The sequence below is a fragment of the Theobroma cacao genome, chromosome 9 (assembly GCF_053813885.1).
Source record: "Theobroma cacao isolate CCN51 chromosome 9, ASM5381388v1, whole genome shotgun sequence".
NCBI lineage: Eukaryota > Viridiplantae > Streptophyta > Magnoliopsida > Malvales > Malvaceae > Theobroma > Theobroma cacao.
The window spans coordinates 39390328-39411306 of record NC_142647.1 but is presented as its reverse complement, the minus strand read 5'-3'; the positions used below and the strand labels follow the sequence as shown (position 1 = coordinate 39411306).

Sequence of the window (20979 nt, the reverse complement as noted above, 5' to 3'; positions counted from 1 at the left end):
TGGTGGGCTTAAAATTAATTTAAAGCTTCATCGATTAGAATCGAGTCAATAGGTGACCAATCGCACCTAGTAAAAAAAGATTGGTGGCAACTCCTAATTTTTCCTAATTTTATAGTGTTTTCACTTCACGTCTGGGGGTCGGGTTCCCGGACCTGCACGTTACGACAGTAATAAGACTTGTTCTCAAATAGAAACTAACAAAGAAGAGCTGTACATGAATAGTTATAAGAGAAGAAGTTATATTGAACAAGTATAGGAGAATAAGCTATAGGTGAACAAGTATAAGAGAACAAGGTAAACGAGAGAAACACTTGTACTTCAGGAAATAGTTAAGAAAGAGACCTCTTAACTACCTCCACATCTGAGCCACCAATCCAAACTCTCGGAACATCCTTAGATGAAAGTAACCCATGAGCCCTACCATTTATTCCAAATTACTTTCACTGTTATCTATGTAAAGTGGTTATTCTATGCAAAGTAGTTGTTCTATTTGTATTAGTTGCTCCACATTGATTAATGCTCCACTTATTCTAATTATATCATGTGAAGTAGTAATTCACTTCTTGTAGTTGTTTTGTGTGAAGTAGTGCTTCACTTATAATGGTTATTCTCATTATTCTCTGTACAATATTATGTTATAAAGTAATTCTTTAGAGAATAAGTAATAACCAAAATCGACTATCTACATGTGTTAAGTGGAAAATCATCAAACCAAGAGCTGCTATGGAAGTTTACCTTAGAACCTATTACGTACATGCACAACTATATATTTTTTGGTCATTGTGGTTGATGTTGGAACATTGTATGTGTAGGAGTTTGGTTATTATTCTCTGTCTTACCATTTTTAATAACTGAGGTTTATATTGGTTGTTTAATGTTTAAAGTTCATATGTGTTTTATTTGAGTTAAACGATATATGTTTTGTTTGATTTATAAAATGTATTTGATATTGACTCTATATGAGATTTGCATATAAACCCATATACACTGAATTTAAAATTTGATGTGCAGACATGCATGCTTTTTAAGTGTATACTACAAATAAAATCTTCTAACATGTATTTTGGCTAAAAAATTTCTTCTTTTTCCTTTTTGAGGAAAAAGCAACATATTTTGTATGAAATTAGGATGCTCCTCACTTGCATTTGTGCATAATCTTCTAATGGTTGGTCTTTAATATTAAATGTTTCAATGGAGTATTTGTCTTTTATTGAGCTTGGTTTTAATTTACTAATAAAAAGATTGAATTGTATTAGCATTGTCACATTACTATGATTATCAGTTTATCAGCATCAATCACATATTGAAGGAATAGTTTCAATAAGGAAGGCTAATAGTCGTGAGTTATTTGGTAATGGAAATTTGTTGAATAGTTAAGGAGTAGAGATTGATAATATCTGAGATGAAGGAATGCTAGATTTTGGCTTTCAATAGACATTCACATTGAATGATAATAAAAGAAGTTTTGTTTCCTTGAAGATTTAGGAGTGATCTTGTTACGAATTATCTGTATTATTTTTCTTTTATATTCGAAACATAAAATACAAGATTTTGATTACATATGTAACTTACATTTATGTCATTTATACATGTATATACCAAATAACTTATAAGAGTAAAATAATGGATTTAAGGCTCTTTTGACACCAAACACATCAACAAATAACAATTTCAATGGAAGCTACAATTAGAGACAAAGAGCAATGATGAGCAACATTGAGTAGTAAGTAAAATGTTTTAGAAAATCTTTTTAGTTTTTTGCTGCTTAGATAGACATAAAATTTATTAATTTAAAACAAAAAAAAACTACTCAAGTAATTTATGATAAATAACCTTTATACTACTTACCAATGACAAATTGTAATATTATAGTAAAAAAATTTATCCCTATCATAACAAAGAAGGAAAAATTTTTGCAAATGAATGGCTATAAAAATTAATTTTATGAAATGAATTAAATAACCAAAAATATTTTTAATAATTTAGCTAAATAATAAGAATTATTTTTCTTATGAAATATTTTATTTTGAAAAAAATTTCGTAAATAAATTATTTTCTGATTAGCAAATAGATGAAAATTAAAAAAAAAAAAAACAACAAAGGAAAAGAAAGAAAGAGTAAGAAAAAAACTTTGAAACGGCTACTTAAACATAACTCTCGCGGATGAGATGACCAAAGATACTCACGCGCATGTAATGCACGTGGTAACTCTCTTTAACTTTCTGAGCTCAACAGATTTTTGTTTGGAACGTACGCTCTCTTTTCCTCATTCGAAACAAAAAATTCAGAAGGAAAGTGCTGGGGAGAACGTGACGCATAGTTTTTTGCTTTTGTTTTTTAGTTTCTACTTTTTTCCATTTCTGTAATTTATGCAAATGGTGAATCTACCCCAATCTCTGTCGATGAACACGCCTTTTGGGGGACCCACATCGTCGAATCCAACTGCCGCCGGAGCTCCGGCTAATAAGGATAGGAAAATGGCATCGGCTGAGCATTTGGTTCTCGATCTGAGCAATCCCGATCTCCGAGAAAACGCTCTTCTCGAACTATCCAAGGTAATTTAATCTTAAAAAACTGTTATCTTCTTTTTTTTTTTTCCTTTTTATAGTATTTGATTAAGCGATGTTGTTCTGCTCTTTTCCTTTATGTGTTTGACAAAGTAGGGTTTTGGTTTAAATAAAGTAGAAAATTTGGATGAAATTTGATTTTGAACTTTTTACTGGTTTAGTTGATGAGGATACCCATTAAAATTGTAGGCAAAGGTGAAATGTTTTATATTTATGTTACTTCTAAATGATAAAATGGGGATGAGAATAGAAATATGTTGTAGCTAAGTTAACAAAAGAAGAAACTAATTCCAAAATTTTTGGTTTGGCTAATAATTTTTGGGTTTATAGATGGCTTCTCTACTCCCTCTGTTTTTTTTGTAAGAGATACAAAGTCATGGAAATGGATATGACATACCTATTAATGGGATTTAGTCATTGATAATGTGTGGAAATGAATACCTATAGGAACATGAGACTATTTTTGGGCTCTGGGGAATAAGGACTAGTAAACTATAATGTCGGTAATTTGGAGAAAAAGAGATTATGGAGAAGAGTTATTATTAGAAGTTTGGATTGAATTAGAAGAGAGTTAAAATTAAGAATGGGTTAAATATCGTCTGTCTAGAGCCTTAAAAATTTTTAGACTCTAATCAGCAGTCTACTCTTTATCTTGTATGGTTTCAAGTTTTACGAACTCTCCTGTTTTTAAATGTAATTTTTGACCAGATTTTCACTTATATGGGTTATTTATTTGTATTAAGCCTTTTGCTCTTGCTCACTAGTGTCCTTTTTATGTATGCATTGCGTATTATTTGTTATGTTTAGATCCTTAAAGGCACAATGACCTTGAAGGAGGTCATATGTATTTTGTATCTGGTTCTTATTTAGGGTAACACTCTCATATCCATTCTCTATGGTTATGATAGGGTAACTGAAAATTGCTTCTGCTCTTTCCTTTTTCTCCTTTGCTAGTGATGCATTTATCATTTTTCTCATGCAATGGCTTTGGTTCATTGTAAAGCATTTAGCATTCCATTTAGCTGCATTCATATGCATTATCTTCATAATGATGCTGGATATTGAGGTTGAAATACTTGTCCTGCCTAGGGAATTAGTCAACTATTCATCAAAGCAAGTGATATGGAGGTCTGGGTGGTTGGTTGAAGTGAATCCATCATCTAGGGGCAACTTCTTTAAAAATAAAATATTTGGGTTCATTGTTATTTGTGAAGGTCTAAAAATAAGATATATGGCCCCAGAATAATTGTTCTTGTGCACTGAGCTTGTTAGGTCAATATCTGCAACTTGATCTCCTGTCATGTTCTTTCTCTGTATGTGGTTATGCAATTTAGCTGTTCAGCATTTGTCTGTTACTACTATAAACTAGTGTCTACCTTTGGTTATTTTTTAGAACAAGGAATTATTTCAAGATTTGGCTCCTTTCGTGTGGAATTCTTTTGGTACTATAGCTGCACTCATACAGGTATGCCTAATAAACTTGTTTTTGTTTTTATTTTTAGAAGAGAGAATTATTTCAAGATTTGGCTCCATTGTTGTGGAATTCTTTTGGTACTATTGCTGCACTTTTACAGGTATGCTATTTATGGTTGGTAGTTCATAATTATTCCCTGTTTCCTCCCTCACCCACTCCCGTTCTCCATGATTTTTGTAATTTCTTGCTCGCTGTTTAATGCATATAAGCTTGATAGAGAACTTTGGCAGTTCATTTTATCATCTTTCTTTTATTGAGTTATTGATGCTACTGCTGTTGTTTTATACGCTTTAATTATTGTGTACTTCTTTTAGCAAGTTGATATCTTTCCATGTTGCTCATGTTGTAAGCTAGCAGTGTAAGGTTGGATGTGAACATCAATGAAATGAGGAAAGGCAGCTAAAATATTATTTGAAGTTAAAGTTAAATGTCATGGTATTATTTCTTCAAAACTGGGTTATGAAAGATGGTATGTCTATATTGTTACTTTGGTAACATTCCTGTGCATCTTTGTTAACATGCAGTTCATTTTACCTGATCGGTTGATATTTGCATCTGCATGATGGCTGCATATGTTCCAGTTTACTGTTTGAGTGTTTCCGTATTTGACTTCAGCTTTGTTTGTTTTGAGAGATTTTACAGTGTTCAACATTTTCTTTGTAAACATAAAATTATGAGTTTCTTTCTTTCTTTCTTCTTCTTTTAGTTTTTTATAGTATGTGAAATTTTTTATCTGGTGCAATTTCATTCAGATATGGTGTATTTACTTCACATATAAAATCATTTTAACTCAATTTGTACTCTATGCCTTCCTTTTAGGACCTACTCAATAAGATAGGGGTAGGAAAAAGTAGAAGTGGTTGTGTTAATTGGAGATATGGTAGAAAGGCATAATTGACTCCACTAGTTAAGGGTGTGTTCTTTTTTGGCTAATGAGAAATGACTCATGGGAAAAAAGGCTTAAATTAGTTTTTCTTTCAAAATAAGGATATATCTGATGTAAACTAATTTAATTTATTTTACATTTTTATCATACACATGGAAAATGTTCTTTTACATGGAAACATTTTAAATCATGGATTGTTTCCCTCAAAACAAGTGTATTCTCGTTGTTTTGAGTCTAATGACCACATAATACATTAGATGCTTCTTATATAGTATTTTGTTATTAATTGAGTTTCCAGTTTTTGAAGTTGAAAATCTTTCATGGTTAGGGGCTTATTCTGTCTCAATCCTTGATGCTAAACCATTTTTACTTGCAGGAGATAGTTTCAATTTATCCTGTTCTCTCACCACCAAATCTAACTCCAGCACAATCAAATCGAGTTTGCAATGCTCTTGCTCTACTTCAGGTGATATGTTTTTGGCCTTTCCAAGTTCTTCTGTTATATTGATTTTTACTTCACTTATAGTAACTTATTACCCTAAGGTTGCCTTTTTTGTTAGTTTGTTGTACATTTTTCCTTATATTGTTGTTGAAGGCTAAAAAAGATAGAAGATTGCATGATTTTTGTTTATTATTGTATTTGTCAATTAGAAGGCACTACTAATGCGTCATAATTTTTCATCTTTCTTACAGTGTGTAGCTTCTCATCCAGACACAAGGATGTTATTCCTAAATGGTACTTTATTATCTGATGAGCATACGTGTTCGGTCTTGAGATGTGTATTTGTTGCTTAACACATGTCAGGGATATTTTCTGGTTTCAGTGTGCATTTTTTTTTTTTGGATTTTATTGATCTTGAGGTTGCATTGAAAATCAGAACATTGTGCGATTAATTATAGACTATCCTCTGAAATAGGATAGTGATGCTGTCATAAATGGAGCTGCTTCTCAGTTCCTGAGTACAAGTCATTCTATTGAGATTACCTGTTGCTAAAATCATAGAAGTTGATATTCCCTTGGGAAGGGAGAATAGCAGTTTGAGATTGTGGAATAAACATTTTAAGTGATACTTGAAATATTAATTTCACTGTAAAATTTCTTTTGTTTTAAGGAAACTTATCCTTTACAGTGGCGGTGGAGTTTTTAAACTCCCCAAGTGCAGTTTAGTGGACATATTTATTAAAATTAATAAGTTAATTAATTATTAAATGGACATATGGAAACTATCTAACTCTGCTTGTGGAGCTCCATTGCTGGAGTAGAGAATAATAATCCAAATTCCTTTTTCAACTATAAGTCCAGTTAAAAGACTGCTGGAAAATTTATATTGTGGCTGATTGGTTAATTAAATGGATTGATCTATACTTCATCTTATTAACAACTGTCATGATTTTCTACTTTAAGATGGCCTCGCAAAATTGTACAGTATTAAAAGTCAAGGGCTAATTATTTCCAACACCTTTTAATAACTTTTCAACTATGATACAAAAGGGAGTTAAAAGAATCTACTCCGTTTATGTGGGGGAAAAAATTGTCAGCTATAATTTAATGCATTTTCTTAGTCTTTGAGCTTTTACAAAGAGAAGAATATTGACAGAGGGAGAAAATTGGTTTCTAAATTTGTTCTTTATTGTAAGGTTGTATTGGCAGAAAGTTTGAATTTATATTGGACATTCGTGTTATTGTCTTTTTTAGGTAGCTTTGAACTAGAAGTCCTTCCCTGTGTGCAGCCTATGCCCTTTGGGCTGTGTGCATAGCTTGTAAATAGAGGGTTGCATTGTGTTGATTTTTCCATATCATCAGTTGGTTTCTTAGCCCATTTGCTGGTTGTTTAGATGTGTTCTTTTCATCCCCCTCTCCCCTCCATAAGACAATATCTTTGTCAAATGCTTAGGCATTTGTGATGTTACTTTCTTGCTTCATCTATTACATTAACGGATTGTAGATTGTCTTTCATCCCCTCTATAAAGTTGTATATGTTCTAATCGATGCCTCTCACTAAATATTTTCCATTTGCAGCTCATATACCGTTGTATCTGTATCCTTTCCTTAATACAACAAGTAAATCAAGGCCTTTTGAGTACTTGAGGCTTACTAGCTTAGGTGTCATTGGTGCCTTGGTGAAGGTAAATTCATTCTTGCTTTATTCAAGTTGATTGTGTCATCAACATTGTGATCTTCATGGATTATAATGCCATTATACGTTTTACTAGAACATGCAAGGCTGAAGGAAATGCATTACCCATGCAGGGTGTGAAAGAATTCTAAAGGCAAATCAATGGTCTATGATTAGTGGATCCATGATCAAAACATAGAAAATAGCAAAGATGTTGTTTACCCACTGTTATAAATAGCATAGAGGGACTTTGCATGATCTGTAACAGATAATTATAAACTTGGATGGGACCCTCTGGAAATTTATGTTCAATGAGACTTGCATTAATTGGCGTAAAGAAAAAGCTTCCATAGCTATTTTACAAACCAGTCTGCAATTTGATTTCCTCTATGTGTTACTTGAACTCTGTAATCAGCTAGCCAGTAGCAAGTATCCATTTCTTGTTTATGAGGAGCTCATACAGTGAACTACATGATCTAGGGAGTTTCCCCATTATTATGTGCTGTTGTCTTTTTAGTGCAGAGGATTGTGAACCTTTATTTCCTCAGTAGTTAGTGATTTTTTCTCCACTTATAAAATGTAAATTGATATGTATCAAAACAAAAAGAAAAGAAACGAAAAGAAAATTCGTATATTGCTTTTGCTTTTTTTTCCCCTCTATTTTAGTCTCTCAAGTTTGAGAGCTTGCAATTCATGCTCTGTATCTTGGGTTTGTTTGATAAAGTATATTAGTATTTTTGCTAATTACTGGTAATGATATTTGCTTGCAACTTTCACTTCCTTTCCCTCCCTCTGTTATGAATGTGTGGGAAAGAGATATTATAATGGTCAAATTGAAACAAACTAACAATTATCTCTTTGTTGTTATTCAAAATGTTGTCTGTAGAATTATTCTAAAGATATTAATAAAATGAGCTTACTTTCTTGCTTTTGCAGGTTGATGATACGGAAGTTATTAGCTTCCTTCTTTCAACAGAGATAATCCCGCTATGCCTGCGCACAATGGAGATGGGTAGTGAACTGTCGAAAACAGTTGAGTTTGTTGATTTTGGAACTTTGCTTTTCTAATTGTGCTGAATTGTCTACTTTTTCTGTTTCCCTATGTGTTTTATCTGAAAATATTTTTGTTATTCAAGTAGCAGGATTTGGGTGGAATTGTGTGATAACTAACATGCATGCCTGGTGGTGCCCATGGCCGGGCAGCCTGCCCAGGCCTGCCATTCCAGCCCTTATTTTGAGTGCGATACAACACTTTTTATTTTATTTTGTGGCATACTTGGACACATACTTCCATAACAATGCCAAAAATATTAGTATGAAATATATATTTGAGATATATATATTGGTTTATAGATTTTTATGATAATTTATAGCTTGTTGATAACACCGTATATTTTTTTAATATAAGTTTTATACTGTTTTATACTGAATACTTAATGGATGGGCTTGGGTTTCCAAATCTAGGTTCCACTTGAGCGCGGCTTAAGCCTGACTTGTATTTTTTCTTGGACTTGGACTAGGCAAAGGCCTGCTTATGCACACCTGATAGTATGCACATGCTATATTTTAATTTTGCTTACATTATATACTAGAACAGTAAATTAGAATATGCATTTTTTTATGGTTTGTTAGCATCTCAAAGATTGTGTCTTGTTATTTGTCTTACATTTCAAAGTCAATTTGGGGTTGAGATAGCATGTCTTGGAGGTTTATGCTCGTGTCACGTGCTAAGACTTTAGTCTGACCCCCGTGCAGCCTTAGGCTCCCCTCATGCACTACTAGGCCACTAAGTGAGCCTAGAAACCCACATTACCTTCTAAGGAAGGAATGAACCAAGAATATGCAGCAGAAAGTTCTCAAGAAAGGAGAGTTAGGAAAAGGGTATTGTATTCACAAAAATACAATATCTACACAAGAGAAACCCCCAAAAACCTTTGCCCATGATAGGGGGTGGGGAGGAGCTCTTTCACTCCACACACTCACATCCCCCAGCTACCCTTTGCTTGGGTGGGGGTGTTCTTTTATAGGGCAAGGAAACCCCTTTACAAAGCCCTCTCCTCTCTAACGGCTAGGAAGAGCCTTTGCCATGATTTCAAACTCCTAGCCTGTTAGAAGACTGTTTCTTCCTGCGGGAACAGTGAGCAGATTGTTGGAGCAGTGCTGGTGTGCTGCCTACCTGTTGGCAAGGCCAGCTGGCTCGCTGGGCATGCAGTCTGGCTCGCCTGGTGCACAGGCAGTGCTGCTGCTGGCTCATTTGGCCCTCCTAGTCAGCTTGAGGGTCCCCTTCAACCTATATCCGCTTGGCTGGTGGCCCTGATGGCCTCTTCCTGGTGCTCCCTAGGCATCCCTCATCTGGTCTAATCACGTGAGGCATGACATGCTCCCCCACTCAATCTAGCGACAGCCTCGTTATTGAGGGTAGTTGTGCCTGTCTCGTGCTCCCTTGCCTAGCATATGCTATTGCATCGCACACGTAGCTTCAGCACCTCACTGCCTTGCATGCTCTCCTGTTGAATGTCATTGTCCCAGACCAGTTTGGCCCTGTGCACTGCGACTCCCTGTGATGTTGCCTTGGATGCTCTCGCCTGGCATGTTGTCTTGTTGCATGCTGCTTCCTTGGGCATCACAGCCTTGCACTGCCTCTGCTGCACCAATCGATGCTTCAGACTTGCATCCCTCTGCCTTGACCTCTCTGTTGAGCAAGCATTCTGCTGGTTGTCATGCTTCTCCCTCTGGCTTCCTTTTTTGACGCACTCTGTGCGACCTTCGTCTCGTGCTCTCAGCCAACATGCCCAACACGTGTTTTGGGTGGAACCTTTTTAACTTGATGGAGTTTGGTGGCATCAGGTTTGGATCATGTCTTGCTGCTGGTACTCTGCTATAAGTGGGACTGGATTTGGGTTTAAGTTTAGGCTGTTGACTTTTTAAGATTAGGTTGGGTTGGGATTTGGGTGTCATTTGGATTGGGCTGGCTTTTGCTATTCCTAGCTGATGCCCCTTTTCTCTTGCTGATCTGTTAAGTTAGTAAAGAACACAAACTTTGCTATACAAATGTTGCAGACCATCTTCACTTTACTCATTAAGAGATTCATAGTGAGAGTTCTATATTTTCTGCTTCTTATGTGATTGCTGAGTTTTGGTAGCTTGACTAGTTCACAAAGGATTTCAATGTTCTCATTCTGTTGCTTTCGCTTCACAGAGTTAGTCATATACCAGCTAGTAGATATGGTAATTAGATCACCAATTTGCAGAATAGTCCACTCTCCTCCCCACCCCCTTTTTTAGGAATTTTATTAGGTCTCTGTTCTCTCGAGCTGGAGTATGTTATAGTCTGGGGCTGCATAGGAGGCAGCAGATTGTGGTGAACCGCGAGATATCTGAAATGGTTGTGCACTTGACAGCTGTTCCACCTCATTGTTAGAGTTGATTCTGTAATAGTTGATTTTAATAAGTGGTTTATCCTGAATTCATTGGATTATGTATGAGGTTCTTGCTTCCTTGATATGTGACAAATGATTTTGTGATGGCAGGTTGCCACTTTTATAGTTCAAAAGATTCTATTAGATGATGTTGGCTTGGACTATATTTGCACTACGGCTGAGCGGTTTTTTGCAGTTGGTCGAGTTTTGGGAAATATGGTTGCAGCACTTGCTGAGCAACCCTCTTCACGACTGTTAAAACATATTATTCGATGTTATCTTCGATTGTCAGATAACCCTAGGTTTGTTAATCAAGTTGATCATGGGCCCATGTGTCAATTTTTGGCTCTAAGCTTACGCTCTTTCCTTTTCCATAATTTTGTTTCTGAGGTTGTTTTCATAATACAGGGCTTGTGATGCGCTAAGAAGTTGCCTTCCAGATATGTTACGAGATGCCACCTTTAGTACTTGCCTTCGTGTAAGTACTGTATGTTTAATTTATATTCCTTTTTGTTAATTTATTTTTGGCTATAATCAAGTACATGTTATTCAAATTATATTTTATCTTGAAGAGTCCTGCTGAGAAGGGTGGTATTCAGCCTTTTTCATATGCGAATTCAATAATCAACATGTGATAATACCTAAAAATGGCCTCGAACTTCACCCAAAAGTGTATTTCAGTAGTCCATCTGTTATTGCTTTCAGTTAAACATATATACTTCTATCTCAATGCAATTTATAATCTTTATTATAAAGATTTGTGCGATGTAGGCCACTAAAACATCAAGACACTACTTCCTGTTGGTTACGCTTTGTTTGCAGCCATGTGGCGTTTATAATGCTTTGTTGTCAGCCATGTGGCATTTCATAAAAAAATAAAGCTAAAAATGAAATATTACTATTGTTTTTGTCTGACTTTGGAAGATATTCAATTTTTTCCTTGCTTTTCTTTGCTTTTTACCCCTTCTTTCTGGTTAACTTTTACTGACATGGTATGGTTTATGGCTTTCACTTGAAATATAAAATTCATAAACTGTAAAAATTTTCAGCAACCATTTGCCTTCATTTGAAATTAAAAAAATAAATGAAAGCCAAAACAAAATGTCACCGAAGCTTTACAAGATTGCTTCTTATGTTTTTCTCAAACATTTTCTGGTGCTTGATTTTACTTTTGCATCATGTTTTGGATTTTGGTAATTGTATTATAGAAAGAGAGAAAGAAAGACCTAAGAGTTGGCCTTTGTCTTGTTGAGATTGTTAATTTGCTTGGCTTCTGGGTGAATTTGGTGTACCAAGACTAGTCAGTCATGTAGTGGATTTGTAAAGGAGATAATTGAGAGAAAATTAATCAAGGTTATCATCTAAAGAATTTAAATATATATATATATCAGTTAATTATATTAAGTGGTGCTAATTTTATTTTTGTTAAGTGGAAAAGCAAGATAGAGAAAAGTGGAAGAGTGGAATTAAAAGAGAGTTGAGTGAAAGGGGAGCCTAAGAGAGAGAGAGAGGGTACTTGGAGAAGACTCCAACAAGATCTAGAGAGAAAGTGGAAAGCTCTTGTTGACCTTGCGGTTTGTTTCAGCTAGATCTTGCTTGACCTGGCCAAGCTGCTGCTAGCTCAGGCAGTGGCAGGTCAGAGAAGGCCTGCTCTAGGCGTGTGGAAACAGCAATTTTTCCGACTTCAAGGCTGGCTGGCGGCAGGGAAGAAAAAGGAAACAAAATTTTTCCCTAATCTTGTTGTCCATGTGGACATAATTTTTGCGGCATTTTTTAAGTTAAATTTTGCCTGCTAAGCATGATAACGGATTATTGATATTCCTTATTGGGTTAATGATACAAAATTTGTGCATGTAGCCTTAATTGAATGCAATAAAGATGCAGGGATGAATTACATTATTGAGTGAAGTTTGAGGGTATTTCCAGCTATTATCTGTATCAACATATAGATATATGTACCTGTATGTATTTGAGGGATCAATTATTGTCAAACGTCTTCAGGGTTACTAACTTTTATACCAGTTTGTGAAATTATGATCTATATTTTACTAAACTGACTTAGATTTAACGTTTTGTTTATGTTTCTCCTTTCGGTAAAATTTCAAGCCAATGAATATGTTTAACTTCTATTTTTTTTTTCAAATTTTAAAAAAAATGTGGAAGTGAGTTTAGGGAATTGTATAAATTTAATGCTAATAGATGTTAAATTGACTGTAATTTTGTCTTGTGACGTTACATTGAATATTGTTCGACCACTAGTTTTGTAAAATGCTATTAATAATGCACTCGAAAGAAAAATACTAGTAATAATATGGTAAGTTATTGATCTGTATTCTTTGTACACATTTCAGTTACAATAAAATGGAAAGGTGCACATGTACATTTATTAGAAAAAAATACCTTTTTTCTTGGCATAGTTGAAGTTGATCTTAAACTCTTTACATATCTGCTGAGAGTTTTTGAGACTTCATAGTATTATGTTTGATGGGCTTCAGGATTTTAGTTGTGTATCTTTTATGCTTGTGGTTATTTGTTAACGTGTAGTGATTGGGTTTCTTGAATGTAAAACCTACATTGGGAGAATAGTTAAACAAGGTGACTTTTTAGAGGACTTAGCATCTACAGATCTTTAGGAAGATATAGCCCACAATTGACCAGAATGGAGAAAAGGTTCATGTTGCTGATTTAGGTTGTTTTAAAGATAAAGGCACGGTTGAGTTCAATCGGTTGTGACTGCTGGTTGTTGGCTGCCTGTGAAATTTATTTTATTTTGTGGTGTTAATAAAATCCATTTGATCTAAACTTGTTATTCTTGCAGAAATGATGTGTGTACATGTGTTCTGGAACTGGAAAAGAGAATTATTCAATTTAAGCAATGAAATCTGAGTAATCTTAATAATTGGGTGATGGGAAACTTATCTTTTTTGGTCTCATCCTCTTTGTTGATGCTTCTAGGAAGATCAAACCACTAGAAGGTGGCTGCAGCAGTTGCTTCACAATGTTGGGGTGAACCGGGTGCCAACCCTGCAGGCTGGTGGGGGATTTGATCACATGCTGGTTAACTGAATAGCTTGCAATTTTCTTTGGAAATTCAAAGCTGGTTTCAGCAGGGAGGGAGGTGTCCTTTATGATTTTATCTAACTAGTGTTTTTGTAATTAGTGATTTGGCCTTGAAAGAAAAATCCAGTTGGAGATTTAAGCTGGTCAGACTGTTTAAATGTTTTCAATCCAAATTGTGTACATTTAGTTTAACTAATCCTAATGTGTAAGGAAATAATGATCAGGCTGCTGATTGGTATCATCGCTTGCTTCGTTGGTTTGTTTGGGGGAATAGTTCAGTCATTCCCCATTTATTCTTTGGCCTTTTATATTACCTTTTGGTTCATTTTTGAATCAAGGAATAGACAGTTCTTTAAAGCAAGGAATAACTAATATTAACCTCCCAGGGTATTAGTTATTTCAAGCTTTATGAAATGGAGTTTAAATAGTTATGGGCAACCCTGCTTATACTGTAAAATTATTATTGGAATAATAAATTTTTAAATTTATTATATTTTGATAAAATTTTAATAAAAAAGATATTAACAGAAAAAAATGAAAAATGAGAAAAGGGAAAAAATTTAATGGGAAAAGAAATTAAAAAATTAAAAAAGGAAAGTTGAAAATAAAGAAAAAATAATAATAAATTAAAGTAAAAAGCATACATAATATTGTAATACTACATTTTTAATATTTTAACAGCAAATTAATATTTTAATAAAAATTATTAATATGTTAATGATAAAATATTATACTATTATTAAATCGTAATTTAATAATAACATATTGCCAAAAGAAAATGAGTTTCAAACACTCCCAAAATTTTATTAAATTGTAATAAAGGTATCATTATCATCTTATCACTTAATCTTTTATTATTTCAATGTTATTATTGATAACTAAATATTGAAATAGTGTCAGAATAACAATTTCATTTAATTAATCAAATTATATAATGATTGTTTTATTTTAATTTTAATTTTTTTTTATTTTTACAAAATAGTTGTTACATTTGTTGAACCAAACGTGTCAATGAAAAAGACAAATGCTAATCGTAGTATATATATGATACCTAGAGGTGGCAAAGAAAACTCATTTGAAAACTTTTGAACTCAAACAAATCAAATTTGAATTGATCAAAAGATTGGGAATGGAACTTTTTGAATTCAAAATTATTCCAACAAAAGCGGAATTCTTGTAAGAATTTGAATTTAGCATTAAAATTATGAAATTCAATCATTAGTTTCATTCTAACTTGAATTCAAAATGATTTCAATTCAAAATATAACTTAAATTCAAAATGATTCAATCGAATCATTTCATTTGTTATCTCTCTTTAACGATAAACTCAAAATGATTCAATCGAATTAATCTATTTGTCACTCTTGTCTAACAATAATTGTTGATCTAAATTCAAAATGATTCAAACGAATTGATTCATTTACTACCTCTCTCCCTCCCTCCAATGATAACCATAATTTTGTTGAAAAGCGAAGGCAAATTAGACACTGCTTTGTTTTAGGGCTTAATCCTTTCTTGGATGCAAGTCATTATTGATTTTGTCTAGTCTTTTCCCATTTGAAAATAGGAAGTGCAAACCAACTCCATAGTTGCCATCATTTGTATTTACTACTAAATCTCACGCAATGAATTTTGGGAAGTCTCACTTGAATTACATCTTTTTAGCACTTGAGCTTCTTAAGTTTGCTGCATCATGAATAAAGTTCATGGCCTCCCAAGGAGGGAAGGACAGGCTAATTCTATGTGATATAATCTAAAGGGTTCTTTTTTTAAATGAGTCTTATGCATAACGTGTTTTTGATAATAAATCTCTCTATAATTTTAACTATTTTTAGCCAAGAGAATTAAAATTTAGACAAAATTACTCTTAATGAAATCGACCAATTTATTTGGCTTCACGTTTCAACCCGAAATCTATTAACGGGTCAAGTATGTTTAGATTTGCACCTCAAACTAACACATATTTTTTTAGCTTTCCTCACCAGACTATTCATCTCTAGAGCATTCCTTACCAGAAAGAAAAATGTTTAAGTATTTTGAGCATTTTGGAGTAGTTTTTGATACACGAAGAAAACCTGTGAGTGTTTGAGCATTTTTAAGCATTTTAGAATGATTTTTGATATATGAAGAAAAACTTTTGAACATTTTGAGCATTCATATTTGTTAATTATGTTGTTAAATAGAATATGGTGTATCGTTTAAAATTGTTGATCTTATTAAATGGAATTCAGTAGTTTTGGTAATTTTTGAGAATTACGTGACTAGTTTTTAGGCATTGCGTGACTGACTTTGGGTATTGCGTGACTGACTTTGAGCATTGCGTGACTAATTTTTGATAAGGCATTGCGTGATTAGTTTTTGATAAGGTATTGCGTGACTAGTTGATAGACATTGCGCGACTAGTTTCTGATAAGACATTGCGTGATTAGTTGATAGGCATTGCGTGACTAACTTTGGGCATTGCGTGACTAGTTTTTGATAAGACATTGCGTGACTAGTTTCTGATAAGGCATTGCGTGACTTGTTAATAAGGCATTGCGTGACTAGTTTCTGATAAGGCATTGCGTGACTAGTTGATAGGCATTGCGTGACTTGTTAATAACGCATTGAGTGACTAGTTAGTAAGGCATTGTATGACTTAGGCATTGCTTAAAAATCAATCATGCAATGTCTAAAAACTAGTCACGTAATGCCTAAAACCAATCACGTAATGCTAAAAACTAGTCATACAGTGATTTAGTCATACAGTGATTAAGTCATGCAATACCTAAAAACCATTAAACTCAATTTTGAGGTCTATGAATAAACCAATAAACTCAAGAACCTAAAACACATACTTTTGTTTTTGCTAAGCCATGAAATTGTGCATTTCATAAAAGATAGGTTACAAAACTCCATAACCCTTTAAAGCAAGAGAAAATATATTCCTATTGGAAGGCCTTGCTTACTCCCCTTATACAAAAACAAAATATACACTCTTTACAAAACATTCTCTGAACAATTTCAACTTAAAATCCCATAAAAAAAATCAAAATCCCTAGCAAACATGCTTAACAATCATCTCAATCAAAAACACAACAAAACCGTTAACCACTATAAAACCCATCAAACATGCTTTAGTTTTTCTTTCTCCTTGAGCAAAATTACTGCATGTAAAGAGCAAAATTACCGTTTATTGCCCTTAAGAACCCCAAGATCCACCATCCAAAAAATTAAAACAAAATAAGAAAGAGCTTGATGTTATCTCTGCGAATTAGATGACGAGATAGACATATTTGAGCAGAGAGAGAAATCGAGATTTAATTTTGAAATTTTTATCTGGATGGTAGGAGAGAGAAAACTGAAACCATTTTAATTTGTCTAAAATTGTTTAAAGGGTATTATTGTCAAGTCATGCAAAAAATTGACCAAAAATAGTTAAAATTATAAAAAATGATATTTTTGAATTGGACTTATGAGGAAGGTTATTTCTCACAATTTCCTCTAATCTAAAACATAATTTCCCAAAATTATGCACCATGAACTAGTTTGCTTTGCTGGTGTGCTTATTCAATTATAGAATCAAAACAGATTCCATTGAAGACAATTGTCCATTGATCCACGTTAAATATTGTAGGAAAATCTTTGATGAGCTTTTCCAATGCAAATGATCAGTTGCCATATGATCTTCAAATTTGCACTTAACTAACCTATTTTTGTTAAAAATTGAGTTCTGTCTAGATATGGAGATCTTTTTTGTTATTGTTCGCACTAGGTAGTCGCTTGTTGCAAAGAGAAAGATAATCACTAGTAAGTGAGTCATCTGATTCATTAACCTATGCAACACTTTTTTAGTGTTACAAGTTTATATAGAAAATGAGGCTCTTTAAAAGAGGCTCCATTCATTGATTATGTTTGGGTCAAAAAGGTGTATTTTGTATTTCCCATTGTAGTAATTATGGGGTCCATGTTTCATTTTTTTTGTTGGTTTCAATTGTTAATTTGTTTTATCCAACGGTTTTCTCTTTATAATAATATGATAACCAATTGTTGCCTTTAAAAAGATAGATTTCTCATTAACATTGGTATCTATGTGTTGTTCTTTATCTTTACTTTTCATTCTCATATTTTCTCTCTCCATCAAAATTTTTTATTATTTTTTAACGTGTTAAATTTATCAAAAAGTAAAATTTATCATGCTATTAGAGCCCTTAATAATATTAAAGGACCAGTATTTTAAAATAAAAAAATATCAAATAAATATTCAACCTTTTAGATAGTATTACCAACCAAAAGCTCTTCGTGGCATCCTCAAATTTTAATGCAGCTGCACTTCCAATATTCTCAAGTGAAAATTATTAAATTTGGATGGTCAAAACAAAAGCCTATCTTAAGGCTTTTGATCTCTAAGATATTATTTCGATAAGAGGTGAACTCTTGGAATTAAGATAACCAAACCCAACCAAAGCTCAATTAAAATAGCATAGTGAAGAAGTTTGTAAAAGATTTAAAGCATTATCATGTATTCACCCTACTATGTTTGACACAATTTTCACTAGAATAATGACTTGTGAGACAACTAAAAAAGCTTGGGACAAATTGAATAAGGAATTTCATAGAAGTGACAAGACTAGATAAATTTAAAATTTTAATCGGCTTAGAGTATTTGAAATATTAACATTGAAAGAGGATAAAATGTTAAAGATTATACAAATAAAATTATGAAACTTGTTAACCAACTAAGATTGTTGGGAGAAAACTTGACTAAAAAAGGATAGTTTATAAAATTCTTGTGAGCTTGCCAGAGAAATTTGAAGCTAAAATTTCTTTTTTAGAAGACTCCAAAGATATCTCACAAATTTTAGTAACTAAGTTGATTAATGCTCTTCAAGCTTAGTAGCAATGAAGAGCTCTAAAACAAGAAAATTCCATTGAAAGAGCATTGATTGTTGAGCAAAAGAGAAAGGCATCAGTAGCAGTCATTTAAAGAAAAATGATTATGACAGAAAAAATAAAGAAAAGAAGGGCACTGATGGAAGACAAGGAAAAAGCAAAGCAAAGTTTCCTCCTTGTCTTTACTGTAAAAGGAAAAATCATTCAAAAAAATTCTGTTGATTTGGACCCAATGTTAAGTGCAGATCACGCAACCAAATGGGTCACATGTAAAAAGTTTGCAAGCAAAAAGACACGCATAATGAATAGAAAGCAACGATGATGGAACAACACAAAGAAGAAAATAGACTCTTGTTCATGGTGAGGAAACCTGATAAACTAACAGAGCAAATACTTGGCTCATTGATAGTGCCTGCTCCAATCATTGAATAGGGAGAAATGAGAATTTTTTTAATATGGACAAGATAAGTCACAGGTTGAGACAGGAAATGTTGATTGCTTAACAATTGAAGGTATTGGAATTGTGGGAGTGCAAAGTGTGAATGGTATTAATTTAATTGCAAAGGTCATGTATGCACTAGAGGTAAGCTAAAACCTTCTTAGCATGAGCCAATTGGTTGAAAGTAATTATATTTTAAAGTTTAAAGACTGATGTTGCAAGATATTTGATGCAAATGGAAGTAAATTGTTGACATTAGAATGCATAATAGATGCTTTCCCTTGAATTGGATTAAAATAAGACAACAGGTATACAAATACATTTTATCTGACACTGAATTGTGGCATTAAAGATTACACCATGTGAACCGTGACTCATTAAGTCACATGGACACGCCAAACGTGATTGATGTGTTGCTAAAAACCATAAAACTAGAAAAAGTTTGCAAGACATGTCAACTTGGCAAACAAACAAGGACACCATTCCTAAAATAGAGTAATTCAGGTACCCATAGCAAGTTGCAACTCCTTCATGTAGAAGTGGGAGGCCCCATGACAGTCATATCTCTCAATGAAAATTTCTATTACCTCTGGTTATTGATGACTTTATAAGGTACAACTGGGTTAGTTTTCTAAAAAGAAAAGCTGATGAGTTTGACAGGTTTAAGAGGTTTAAAGTCCTGGTAGAAAATGAAGTGAACTGCAACATAAAAGCCATCAGATTAGATAATGTGGGTGAGTTTAACTCAAAATGAATTTAAAAATTATTTGAATACAAATGGCATCAAACACTTTACCACTATACTAGACAATCCCCAACAAAATGGGATTTGTGAGAGGAGAAACAAAACCTTGATTGAAATGGCTAAATGTCTTTTTCAAGAGAAAAAAATGCCTAAAACCTTTTAGGTAGAAGGCGCAAATGTTGCGGCTTAATTGCTCAATATTTTGCCAACAAAAGCATTAAACATGAAGAGCCTATTAGAAGCATAACATGGACCTAAACCTTCAATCTTTCATCTGCATGTATTTGGATGTCCTTGCTATGTAAAATTTCCTAATAAAAGATGTACAAAGCTTGACATAAAATCTGAGGTTGCTTTTTATTTGGATTTTAGTAACTCTTCTAAAGATTATCGGTTTTACAATGTGCACACAAGTAAGGTATTTTTGTCAAGAGATGTAAAGTTTGAAGAAGACATGAGATGGGAATAGAAGACTAATCAAGTTAAAGATCTTTAAAGTACAAATAATGATGAAGGTGAGAATACCAAAGAGACTGATGAAGAAGGCGATGATGATTATGTTGTAAAAGGGACGAGAAGCCCCCAAGAATTTTATGAAAAGTGCAACATGTCCATTGTAGAACCCACTACTTATTTTGATGCAACAAAAAGCAAAGCTTGGCAAGAAGCAATGCTTGTCGAAATGGATGCAATCAAGAAAAATGGCACATGGGTATTAGTTGACAAATCAGAAAATAAAAGAACCATAGGTGTCAAGTGAGTATATTGAACCAAGCTAAATGCAAATGGTTCAATGAATAAGCTCAAGGCTAGACTTGTAGCCAAAGACTATTCATAAGCGTACGGGACAAATTTCATCAAGATTTTCACAGCAGTAACTTGGCATGATAAGATTTTATTATTATGTGCTTTGGCTACAAAAGAAAAATGGTTTATATGGCACTTGGATGTTAAGTCTACTTTTCTTAATGTCTTGATTGAGGAAAAAGCTTATATTGAGCAACCAGAGGAGTTTATGGAGCAGGGAAATGAAGACAAAGTTTGTAAACTCATTAAGGACTTGCATGGCTTAAAACCTGCTCTAAGAGCTTGGTATGAACGAATTGGCGGCTACTTGCTTAAGAAAGGATTCAGACGCAACTTAATGAACCAACTTTACATGTCAAGAGCTCACATGACCAAGTAAGTCTAATAATTTCCCCTTATGTTGATAATATTTTGGTGACAAGACCTAACAATTTTGAGTTGAAAAATTTCAAGATCCAAATGAAACAAGAATTTGATATGATTGATCTAGGAAAAATGCATTACTTCTTGGGTCTTGAAATCATAACAGAACCTTAATATATTTGTCTTCACCAAAGCAAAGATTCTCAGAAACTTCTCAAAAGGTTTACTAT

General features: G+C 33.4%; 1 protein-coding gene across 3 annotated transcripts; it reads left to right on the top strand.

Moving 5' to 3' along the window:
- Nucleotides 1-2184: 2184 nt before the first annotated feature.
- Nucleotides 2185-13764, top strand: LOC18589742 (Cell differentiation, Rcd1-like protein). Of its 3 annotated transcripts, none has more exons than XM_018127139.2 (9): nucleotides 2185-2555; nucleotides 4073-4141; nucleotides 5304-5393; nucleotides 5621-5663; nucleotides 6948-7054; nucleotides 7981-8076; nucleotides 10575-10765; nucleotides 10872-10941; nucleotides 13419-13764. In XM_018127139.2, exons 1-9 carry the CDS (start codon nucleotides 2370-2372, stop codon nucleotides 13527-13529), a joined length of 963 nt encoding a protein of 320 aa, XP_017982628.1. In that variant the 5' UTR covers nucleotides 2185-2369; the 3' UTR covers nucleotides 13530-13764. The 3 variants fall into 3 exon arrangements, with proteins under 3 accessions (XP_017982628.1, XP_017982627.1, XP_007014910.1); XM_018127138.2 differs by having other exon boundaries at nucleotides 2186-2555; nucleotides 4070-4141; XM_007014848.3 differs by lacking the exon at nucleotides 4073-4141 and adding an exon at nucleotides 3961-4032 and having other exon boundaries at nucleotides 2186-2555.
- Nucleotides 13765-20979: the final 7215 nt, after the last annotated feature.

Coding starts and splice junctions, on each gene's coding strand:
- LOC18589742 (XM_018127138.2), top strand. CDS start 2,370: ATGCAAATGGTGAATCTACCCCAATCTCTGTCGATGAACACGCCTTTT. Junction 2,556..4,069: donor CTCTTCTCGAACTATCCAAG/GTAATTTAATCT, acceptor TTTTATTTTTAG/AAGAGAGAATTATTTCAAGA. Junction 10,766..10,871: donor CGATTGTCAGATAACCCTAG/GTTTGTTAATCA, acceptor TTCATAATACAG/GGCTTGTGATGCGCTAAGAA.